Source organism: Ruditapes philippinarum, unplaced genomic scaffold (genome assembly GCF_026571515.1).
Source record: "Ruditapes philippinarum isolate M1 unplaced genomic scaffold, ASM2657151v2 ctg3769_1_1_1_1, whole genome shotgun sequence".
Lineage (NCBI taxonomy): Eukaryota > Metazoa > Mollusca > Bivalvia > Venerida > Veneridae > Ruditapes > Ruditapes philippinarum.
The window spans coordinates 62,295-74,913 of NW_026866573.1; the positions used below are offsets into that span (position 1 = coordinate 62,295).

Here is a 12,619-nt window from a genome sequence, read left to right on the forward strand (position 1 = left end):
TTATGTAAGCATATATATCAGCAAAACCTTAAGCTCAGCTTCATGAGTATGCTCAGCGCAACTTCATTAAAGTATGTATCAAACAATAAAAACTACTGGCCTAAATGAAATATCGCATGGTGAACATATTTATAAAGTTGAAGAAAATTCTAACAAAATGCTTCTGTATACAGAAGCATTAAGAAGCATTAAATTAAGAAGCATTTACCGTACTTAAATTAAGAAGCATTTACTTAACTTAAGAAGTATAAAAGACGTCATCACAGTATTGTGGAAGAAATCAGTTAATCAAACTAGAAAACCATTTTTCATAAAATACCATTAATTTGACCCCATCGTTATTATTTTTGTGATATGTATTCGGCTCCAAATAGATTAAACAGAGTCATTTTATCTGTTGCTTTGTTTGAAAAAATTACTACTGAGTGGTAAAATGCATTCCTTTCAACACGATGCATTATATCTTTAGTCTTATTTGACACTGATTTTACTGTGAATGTTTTTTTGTTTGTTTGAAACCAGTGTTGAATAGTAAAAAAAAATAAACTTAACACCTTTTTGAGACTAGACTTAACACCTTTTTGAGACTTGAGGTCCTTCCTTTTTTTCATTATCCCTCATGTGCAGACTCAATGAAACCGAGTCTGCAATTTTCATGTAATTTTGCTGTTTTTAATGCTTTTGAGGGATCACTTTATTCCAGATAATGAGTCACATTCGGGTAGTATTTGTGTTTAGTAAATATATCATTTTTCAAAGATAGTTAGGGGGGAAAATCAGCGATTTTCAGCTTAATGTACAGAGAAAGTATTTTTAACATAACTTAATAACCTGAGTTAAAAGAAATTGTGCGTTTAAAGGTCACTGGCCATTTATACATGACTCGAATTCCTGGATATATAGCTAGGAATTAAACTCATCTAGCAAAAAATGAAATAATTTTCTCTAGCAAACAGTATTTGTATAAAACACTCGACAGTTTGTTTCATGCAGTGTTAGTTGATAAGCACCTGTTTTTGTAAAAAACCTATGTAAAAAACCTATGAAATAACAAGCAAGTGGAACATCATCATATTTAAAAGGCAATTTTAAACTCTTTTTTCAAAATTTCCGTTTGATAAGCCCATAAAGCTTTCAGGTCCGGTCTGCATTTCTTGTACGTCGAACAATCCAATAATTTCTCCATATCAGCCTGCGATTGATAAAAAATGTATATATATTTTTTTACATTTTGAAAATGAATTTTTAATTTGTATTTTATCAAATTACACATGAATTGCATAGGTCGTAAACCCTTGTTACCACTTTACAATTAAATTTTAAAAATCAAATTATTTTTTTTGCTGATACACGTGAGCAATAGCAAACATAAATTTTTGATAGTACATGTATACAAAACAGTCAACATATTCATTATCTCTGATTAGAAAAGACTGTTATTACTTCTCGATTAAAACACAAATGAAATGTTTATGGTTATTCACAGTATGCCAAATGAGATTCAGGCAAAGATACTTTACCAGGAATTGGTCCTCGTTATCCATGTGCTTTGTTCTATTTATAGCAGCATTAATCTTTTCCATGAGGCCTTTATCTGGCAATCTTTCTTTAACATCTCTACAGCAGTATACAATGTAATTTTGATATTTTATGATGAATGGGGGGGGGGGGGGTGCACCTTCAATTTGTTTACATAATGACGTTATAGTGTACAATGTGATTAAAATCAGCTCTAAAAAACGCTCCGCCGTAAGATCTGGCCGTGACCAAATACGAAACCATTTCTGGTGACCTTTCACACAGCCAATCATCGGCGAGCTTTCATAATTTTGAAAGCGATGTGGTTTCTAATTTTAACCCTGAGAAAACCAATACTGAGTAGGTAGTTTTCAAGATTTCCAGAACAAACATGGCGTTGTGCATGTACCCGACAGATTACCTAGCAAACAATCTTGCCAATTAAAAATTGACTCTATTATTTCAAGTTAATTTGTTAAAAATTACTTCAAACATGTCATTTTGATGCCTATATTATAGCTAAAAAAATCTTTCTCGGGAAATCCGAATTATGAAGAAGACAAATCATATACAGTCGTCATCAGATCTACATAAAATAAATGAGTAGTTCTGAACTTTTAGTGTGCACACTCAAACAATAAAAAGGGTGACACACGCGTGTCACTCAAACAATAGATTTAAATAAACACTTGTGTCATTATAACAATAGTTTCATGTGCACAAATGTTTTACCGCAAATACTTTGTTTAACTATAGAATTAAAAAAAAACGTATTTGTTTGACTGAAGTTACAGAATTTTATTGGTATTTCATCAACTTTATATACATTGTACAATCTTTTTGGCCATTGTATATTTTACAGACAATCCGAAATTAAACAAGTTTGACATACATGCTATTATAAAACTAAACTAAATTAAGGCAGAAAGAGAAATTAAAGATACAATTTTCGTAAAGTTTGCATTTATATTCTGAATAACTTCTTTAATTGATACATATTTAGAGTTATATCATACTGCAAATGTTTTTAATGAGACATCTTAAATAAATTGTATGCAGTCATATAATTTTTTGTATTTAGGTACATGTATGAGTTTAAACTAATTTTGTGTTTGTTATTGTAAAATAATGTACATGAATTGTGAAGCACATTAATGCTCGTATACAGTATAATAATAAGCTTTAAGTAAAATAACAATAAAAACTTACTTTTGCAATTGGTCTGCCTTTAAATACCAATCTTCTTCCTCCTTCGTCATTTTTACTTAAAAAGGAAAGGAAAATACATTGCTGTAAAATTGTAGACTTAGATCACATTTCTTTGTCAAAAAAGTATCAAAAGTTGACATATATTTTTCTGGTTCTGTGGGATCACTGATTCAAGCACTTTTAAGTGATGAAAATTGAGTATCAATTAAGCCGGTGGTAGAGTCGTGAGAGATGTTACTCTTTTTCCATTATTCCTCATGTACAGACTCAATCAAACCGAGTCTGCAATGTTCATGTAATTTTGTTGTGATTAAGACTTATGAGGAATCACACTTTATCCAGATTTGTATGGATTACGAACCCTAATAAATCTCTAAATCTTTTACTAATTTCTAGTAATATCATGTGAAAGTCGAAGCTTTTGTACCTGAATTTAGAATTTTTGTGTCACTCGAGACGATGTCTTCCAATGTAAAGTCATTATTTAATTAGAAAAAATATCCATATGGCGGCCCCTTTACAAGCTCATTTGTTTTTGCATTTGAATAATGGTCTACCTTTTCTCGATATTTGAATCTGTCAAATATTTAATTCAATGTACATCTTCTGCAACTATATTATTACAATTATGGAATATGTAAATCCAGAAGAAAAAAAACTTTTTTATAATGTCTTTATTCTAATAAACATTAAATGTTTTTTCAATACAGTCAAACCTATGGACAAAGGTCATGCAAATGAGACACGGAACAAAGCCTCTTTAGACAAGCTGTCTTATTGGAGGTTACTCTGTTCTATTTCATCAATAAATGTTTAAGTCCCCTTTATAAGCAGGGCGATTTTTTATTCGAAGGCGGTCTTTAACACGGGGTTGGCTGTATACAAATTATTTTACATTTAAATGATTTGATAACAATAAACTGGAAAAAGAAACAACTACCTGGTACTCGGACTTTTAAAACCTCGTCTTTTCCTGGAAAATAATTAATAAATAAAAGTCTTAACACAATATACACTAACGCCTGTCAGTTGCCTGCGAAAAGAAAATATCATATATATGTATATTTAACTGCAGTTTCAAAGATTATACTGAATCCAAACACAATGGACCGACATTAATATCTACATATATATGGTGGGCGAGGATGTCACGCAATTTAACATCTGGGTAGAAGATGGAAAAGCTACTCCGTAACTCACTCAGATAATTTAGCAACGGGAAAGTATTCCGAAGGTTCCGGGCTCGAGTTCCGAGAAATTTTGTATATTTCCTTACCCTTTGTTTCTAGTGCAAAGGCCGGGGTTTGTTTGTTTATTTTTGTTGGGTCAACTGTGGCAATAACACTGTAAAGGTCATATGGCGACTTTCCAGCTTTACTGGCAGAGGAAGACCGATGGAGTCCATCACTTCCGTGCATTATTTCAGGCAAGCATGGGCAACTGAGTGGACCCCAGGATCAAAAATTCCCTGTCGAGAATCGAACCAGTAGTGGTGAGGGGCAAATGGTTTAAAGTCAACGTCCTAACCACCCGGCGATTTAGAGATTGCACATTACGACATGTCCCCTGGTTGCTGTGAGAAAGCTATTGATAGATTATATCAATTATAAAAAAATATAGATCTATAACAGATTTTGATAACCTCTTTATCTCTTTAAAGTAAAACTCATCAAGAATGCTCGAATATACATGAATGGCGGGGAAAAATCTTTACATGCTATCGGTCAAATACTATACAGTCTCTGCAAAGCAACCCCTCTGTTTAGTAATAACCTATACATGTATATAATACAACAACAGTTTACTTTCTTCCAAAAGTAAAATTTCAAAATATATTTAAACATCTCTACAGCAACACCTTGCAACAACGACTGAAGTCTTTGGCTATCGAGGGTGTTGACATGTAGAGGTTTACTGTACATTTTCTTGCATCACATATATATCTACACAGGAGCTATATTGCATCACATATATCTACACAGGAGCTATATTGCATCACATCTACACAGGAGCTAAATTGCATCACATATATCTACCCAAGCGCTTTTTTGCATGACATATATATCTACCAAGGAGCTATATTGTATCACATATATATCTATCCAGGACCTATATTTCATCACATATATATCTACCCAGGAGCTATATTGCATCACATCTACACAGGAGCTAAATTGCATCACATATATCTACCCAAGAGCTTTATTGCATGACATATATATCTACCAAGGAGCTATATTGTACCACATATATATCTACCAAGGAGCTATATTGCATCACAAATATATCTACACAGGAGCTATATTGCATCACATCTATACAGGAGCTACATTGTATCACATATATCTACCCAAGAGCTTTATTGCATGACATATATATCTACCAAGGAGCTATATTGTATCACATATATATCTACCAAGGAGCTATATTGCATCACATATATATCTACCCAGGAGCTACATTGCATCACATATATATCTACCCAGGAGCTATATTGCATCACATCTACTCAGGAGCTAAATTGCATCACATATATCTACCCAAGAGCTTTATTTCTACCAAGGAGCTATATTGTATCACATGTATATCTACCAAGGAGCTATATTGCATCACATATATATCTACCCAGGGAGCTATATTGCATCACATACATATCTACTCATGAGCTGTTTTGCATCACATATAATTATATCTACACAGGAGTTATATTGCATCACATATATACCTACACATGAGCTATGTTGCATCACATATATACGTACACAGGAGCTATATTGCATCACATATATATCTAACCCAGAAGCTATATTGCATCACATATATATCTACCCAGGAGCTATATTGTATCACATATATATCTATCCAGGAGCTAGTTCGTATCACATATATATATATATATCCAGGACCTATATTTCATCACATATATATCTATCCAGGAGCTATATTGCATCACATATATATCTACCCAGGAGCTATATTGCATTACATATATATCTTCCCATGAGTTTTAATGCATCGCATATATATCTATCCAGGAACTATATTGCATCACATATATCTACCCAAGAGCTTTATGGCATGACATATATATATCTACCAAGGTGCTATATTGCATCACATATATATCTACCCAGGGAGCTATATTGCATCACATATATATCTACTAAGGAGCTGTTTTGAATCACATATATATATACACAGGAGCTATATTGTATCGCACATATATCTACTCAGGAGCTATATCGCATCAGATATATATCTACCCAGGAGCTATATTGTATCACATCAATATCTACACAGGAGCTATATTGTATCACATATATATCTAACCACGAAGCTATATTGCATCAAATATTTATCTACCCAGGAGCTATAATGTATAACATATACATTTATCCAGGAGCTATATTGCATCACATATATATCTATCCAGGTGTTATATTGCATCACATATATATATTCCCATTAGTTTTATTACATCACATATATATCTACCCAGAAACTTTATTGCATCACATATATATCTACCGAGGAGCTATATTGTATCACATATTATATCAATCCAAGAGCTATAATGCATCACATATATTTCTCTACCCAGGAGCCTTTAATTGCACTACATATATATCTACCCATGAGCTATATTGATCCTATGAAAATAACATTATTATTTACTGTTTTCTTCGTGTGTGTCATAACCACTTGTTTCATGCGGTTGTATAGGGTAGCTTGATATCCTGTCTGGACAAGTCTTGGCAAACTGATGTTCTTTTCTCCGGCCGTCTTTGACTACAGTGCCAGTAAAAGTAAAATATACAGGGATTATAAAAAAATAGTTTGAGTATTTCAAATAAATTCGCAATTAACGGTACAAATAGATTACTAACACAAGACATGCTTAAGCTTATTATTGTAATGCAAAATCATGTATGACTTCATAACGATAATAATTCAGCTTCTGTATTATATAATGAAATATGTAATTATTATATTATTAGTAATGTAGTTTTATTGTCCAGGACAACCATTTATTTCACAACTTGTAAAATATCACCATTGAACGTTCAGCGAGTGAACCACATAATATTCCACTAGAAATCATGATTGGATCTTATCAATTTAGCCTTGTTTTCATTTTCAAAGTCCAAAAAGTCCAAATTAAATCCATACCGTACGCAATATAGCCTCGTTTTCATTTTTGTAGTGCAAAACCAAAAAATATATCAAATACATATCATACTCAATCTCGCATCATTGTCAGTTTTGAGAGTCCAAATATTCATATTAAATCCTTAATGTAATTGAAGTAATCAAATGCTGCCAAAATGTCAAAAACAGGTGGCATGAAATAAAGAGGTCATTTTATACATTGTTTAAATATTTGGTGGTGGTGTTGGTAGTTTTCACTCCGAATCACGACAGTAAGCCACATTGAATTTACCAGAACACACATGCATGCACGCGCACGCACGCGCACGCACACACAAACACACACGCGCACGCACCAACGCACACGCACACACACACACGTACACACACGCACACACACACACACACACCTACACACCTAACAGCTCTTTCTCTTTGGTTAAAGAAAGTTAGTTTTATTCAGAAATAATTATTAAAAAATTATCTCCTATACCTTGTGTTTTGTTTGTGTGAGTGGTCAGATCATGTTGCTCTACGAAAGTTAATACATCCCCTATTTTGGGCCTCTGAGATGGGTTCTTTTCCATCATCCCTGAAATCAGGTCTCGCATGAGGCTACAGTATTTAATTTCAGAATAGTCTACCTGAAATAATGTTAAACAGACATAGGTTTTCGTCATTCCTATAGTATATCATGCCCAAAGTTGCTTTGCCTGTTTGAATTATCCAAATTATATGCATGGTTCGCCAATCTGCATTAATATGTATGAACCTTCAATGTGTCGGGTGATCTTGGTCAGAACTGGTTGCATATGGATCTATTGCCATAGCAGGGTATACAGTTAATTTTACATTGAAAAATATAAATTTACCCTTTATCTCATATATACGCGAAACAACGCACTTTCGACCCCCTCTTTCAGGCCTTAATTAGTGAAAAAATGTCCTGTTTGGGCCCCAAACACATGTTTTCGTTTGAGAAATGTTGATAAAAAAAATGATCACTTTTTCGGCCCGTCTCCCCCATCAAAAAGGTACACCAGAGGGTTGCCAGAAGGGGGATGTGCCCCCTTCTGTTTGGGGGGTTTGAAGGGGGGCGGTAGTCCCCTCATCGCCAAGAAAATTTTGGACTTGTGAGAGGCTAAAAATGCCCCTAGGTCGATCATAAGGTAACGTGTAACCAACGCTGAAAAGCCTTTGACTCTATCTGAATCCACTGAGAAGTTGCAGCACTTTAAAATCAATTTTGGTGGAAAAAATCAACGCAAAATAGTGATTTTTGGCAATTTTGAGATGTCCCCTCGTTGCCATGGTAACGGGAAATTTAAGACTGAGCATTTTGTTACAAAGGCAATGGTCAAGTCAACATATGTGCTAAGTTTGATTAGTATTGAAGCAGTTTATATAGTTTTATAGCAATTTGAACTTGTAACGGGAGACTTTTCAATGAAAACAGCCATTTTTCACAAAATGCTCATGCAGTAATGGGTTAAGGTACATGTATATTAATGCAGATTGGTGAACGGTACATATACATTTAATTTTGAGAATTCATACAATCTTCTCATGGTCAGACCGTCTCATGGTCTGCATTGTCCACAAATCAGTAAGTATATATATACTTGAATTGCCTGGTTTATAGGAACTTAGTCACCAGACCGTTTTCCAGGAACGTCGCTTTCTACCTTTTATATAACAATAGGTAGAATATTTTTTTGTGTTTTCCACTGTCAATTTTATAAATATAAATAAATTTCATCTTTTTAAAAAATATGTCGTTGCCATTACAATGACAAAAAGGTTCACATATACCATTGACAAAATATGAGTGATACACCTCTATAAATGTTCCAATATATTTGTCGTTGTCATTACAATGACAAAAAGGTTCACATATACCATTGACAAAATATGAGTGATACACCTCTATAAATGTTCCAATATATTTGTTTTATGTTCACATATGTTTTTTTTTCTCGTCTATGAATTTATAATGTATGTTTTGTTTTAAACTTGTCCAACTGAACTTTTTAACTTATATATTTGATTTAATGTTTAATCTTTCAACGTATACAGCATAGTTACAGCAACATCAGCTAACCACAATATAACTACCAAGTTCTTCATGTAAAATGACTACGACTTTATATGTGAGTAACTTTCTAGGTCCATAATCGTATTGTACACTGCAAAACAACACCAGAACATCAACTTAGCTCGTCCGCGCCTCCAGCAGGCTAGTCGTATATGCCTTGCATCACTTCCTCTCCTGCAAAAGCTTCCGGTCTGTTTTTAAAATAAATAAGTGCAGACTATAGGATCCAAACCCGATTTCTGTGTTTTTTGAAGGGTACTGAAATGCGTGCAAATAGCAAAACTATTTTGCTATATAGTTATCATAAAATTTAACGCACAGACTTTACCGTTACAACATACAGAGAATACGCAAAACGGTTGGCCAGTTGAATTATCGTTTCACGGATACTAGATGTTTTGGAATTTTACTCAGAGTACGATTGAGTGACAACGTAATTCTACAATTATGTGTTTAACAGGCCCAGGGACACTGGGCGACACAGGGTGCTCGCGCTCTTACCTGGCCTCAGATTTTAAGCCAATGGTATGATTTGTAATCGCCCTCGCCCTATGCCAAGCCTTTGGACCTGAGTCTATTTAATAACATTAATAACCACATATATTTCAAATTTATACTTGTCCGACAGCAAGAAATCACTTACATACATATCATGCCCCTCTTGGCCCGTGTACATCGCCGATGTCTGATATATAAAGATTTCAAGGTATTATGGGAACATTTTGCATTATGGTGGTATCTACCGCACATGTATTGATTGCAGATCAGCCCTGGTGACAAACGTTGCAAAAATATGCACGGAAGGCACAAACCGTTACTTCAGTAGATACAAGAACAAGATGAAGTAGATCCGGGTCATGGATTTAAGAAACTCTAATATTCTAGGGGATTTTGGAACTTTTGCGTTTCACCACACATCAGACATGCTCTTGTGATAAAATGATGCTAAAATACATAGATGGTTCACAAATACATGCTTTAGTGGATGCAGAAACAAGAACTTTGTGTGTGTCTTTCATTTACTAATCAAAGACATGCATTGCAATGCCCGAAATAAAAGATTCCAAGGGATTTTATAACATTTCGCGTTTTGCTGGTATTCAATGCACATTTATTCATAGAAGACTAGCCCTGTTGGCAAAATGCTGATAACGAAAACACTGATACATGCTCTAGTGGACACATAAACAAGATGCATGTGTTTCTCTCCGTGTATCTCACAAGAACTTTCAGTGCGAAGCCTGAAAATAGATTCTGAAGAGTTCCGGAGCATTTTGAGTTCTGTTAAGATAACCGCAGATTTATCCATGTCAGACACACCCTTGTGACAAAACGGTGCGACAATACACACAGAAGGTACAGAATTCATGCTAAGTGGATATAGAAAAGGATTTAGTTTTTTTTCCCAGTCTCTGACCAGCACTTACAATGCGATGCATTGATATTGAAATTGTAAGGGATTTTGGAACATTTTGCGTTCTGTTTAAGATTCGCCGCACAAATATCCATTTCAGACAATACTGCTAAAATAAAAAACAGGCGATACAAATGCATGCTCAGGTAGATACAGAATCAGGATAAAAGTGTTTCTCTCAAAATATCTGACAATCCCATATAATGCGATGTGTCTCATATAAACTTCTAAGGGATTTTGGAACTTTTTGCGTTCTGTTAAAGTCCGCCGCATCCCAACACAAGTATCCATATCAGACCAGCCCTGGTGACAAAATATTGCTAAAATAACAACCAGAATGCACAAATTGTACTATAGAAAATAAGAGAAAGAGAACATGGTCTAAGTGCTTCTCTCATTATTCTGAAGAGAGCCGACATTGGGTTGCATGATATGAAGATTCCAAGGGATTTTTTGGAACAATTTGCTTTGGCTTTACAAAACGTAGTCTTTTCAATATTACTATTTAGAACAATGATTGCATTGCACGAAAAGTGGTCAGAAATCGAAAAAACTTAGCTCAAGTTTGTGTATCAACTTGAGCATGTATTTGTGCATTCCGTATGTATTACGGAGGTAGGGTTGACAATGATACACGTGCAGCGAAATTAAGCACATAACACAAATTCAAAATTCTGTCGTTATATTTTATTTCGGTCATTACAATGTTACTCTGATAAGTGAAAGAGAAACCCCTTAGATCCCTTAATAGTTTCAGCATCTAATTGTGCATTCCGTTGTGTATTTGAGCAGCTTTTTGTCACTAGGACATATCTGATATTGCGAATCATAACACACACATTTGTTTTCAAAATTTCCTTTTTTATTTTTTATATTGGGCTTCGCAATATAAGTTCTGAAAATGGGTGAGAAACTTGATCATGTATTTTTGCCATTTCGTGGGTTTATTTTTGCATTATTTTAGCGCCAAGAGCAAGTCTCATATCAATACGAAGTGCGTCAAATCTTTGGCAGAACACAAAAACGTTCCAAAATTCCTTAAAAATCTTTATTTTAGGGCATGGTGATGTACGTTCTGGGCAGAAAATTGAAATAACTTGGATCCTGTGCCTGTACCATTGTATTTTAGCAGCGTTTTGTCGCCAGGCATGTCTGTTATGGATGCATGAGCGCCGAATCTGAATAGAACACAAAATGTTCCAAAATCTCTAGTAATCTTTATGCATGGCATCCTAGTCTACTTTCTATTCCACATTGTCTGAACTACATGTTATAAAACTGTATCCTGACCGGAAACCATCGCAGGTACATATACAGAAAATGTTGTTTTGTTCGTGTTCGATGTCATTTCGGATTTGTTTTGGAGTGAAACGTAGAAACGTTTACCTTTATCTATTTTCTTTTTAAAATGTATATTGACATAAAAAACAACTAAGAAAGTCTTCGACTGTCTGATTTGTTAAAAGTACACCTAAAACAACGTTTTTCAAATGTGAAGTGGAGAAAAACTCGCGAAAAGGGGATATTTTCCTAACCGTAACACTTTAGACGAGTTTTAAATACATTTTTTTTTAATGCGTTTATTTAAGGTCGCCGCCGGAAACCCATATGGGCGACCGTACACTCAAGTCGGGCCATCCTAGAGCGTCCCGCCGAGATTTTTTCGTTGATTTTTTTCCAGCTTTATTGGTGGAGGAAGACCCCAGGTGCCCCTCCGGGCATTATTTCAGGCACGAGCGGGCACCTGGGTAGAACCACCGACCTTCCGTAAGCCAGCTGGATGGCTTCCTCACATGAAAGAATTCGACCCGAGTTGAGGATCGAACCTACAGCGGTGAGGGACCTGTTGATCTCAAGTCAGCGACCTTAAACCCACTCGGCCACGGAGGCCCCCATTTTTAAATACAAAAAAAACGAATATCCATGTATAAATATTTATTCGATATAATCTCACATGTTTGTATAATCAAGTTAAATTCTTCGAATAAATGATTTTAAATTCCGGTCATAGGATGAACTGTTATGTTGAAAACCTTGAAAAAACGATATTTCAAACTTGTTATACCCATAAACCGTAACTTTTTACTTGAATTGATAACCTGAGTTGATTTTTCAGGAACTGTATGAAACTTCTTCATTTACTTGAGAACTTGAACGGTTCATACAAAACATAGGTGAAAAGTAAAATGGAATATTTTTTGATTGTTTGTCCATTACTAAACTAAAGGCATAAG

At 34.6% G+C, this 12,619-nt stretch overlaps 1 protein-coding gene across 2 annotated transcripts; it reads right to left on the reverse strand.

Annotated features, from left to right (window-relative positions):
• Positions 1 to 1,032: 1,032 nt before the first annotated feature.
• LOC132732956 (serine/threonine-protein kinase Nek5-like) lies at positions 1,033 to 7,520 on the reverse strand (the record flags this gene model as incomplete). 2 transcript variants are annotated; one of them, XM_060719496.1, is given in 6 exon segments in its annotated part: positions 1,033 to 1,192; positions 1,521 to 1,617; positions 2,728 to 2,782; positions 3,668 to 3,700; positions 6,403 to 6,516; positions 7,370 to 7,520. In XM_060719496.1, coding segments are annotated over 6 exon segments (567 nt in total), but the record flags the coding sequence as incomplete, so codon positions are not given.
• Positions 7,521 to 12,619: the final 5,099 nt, after the last annotated feature.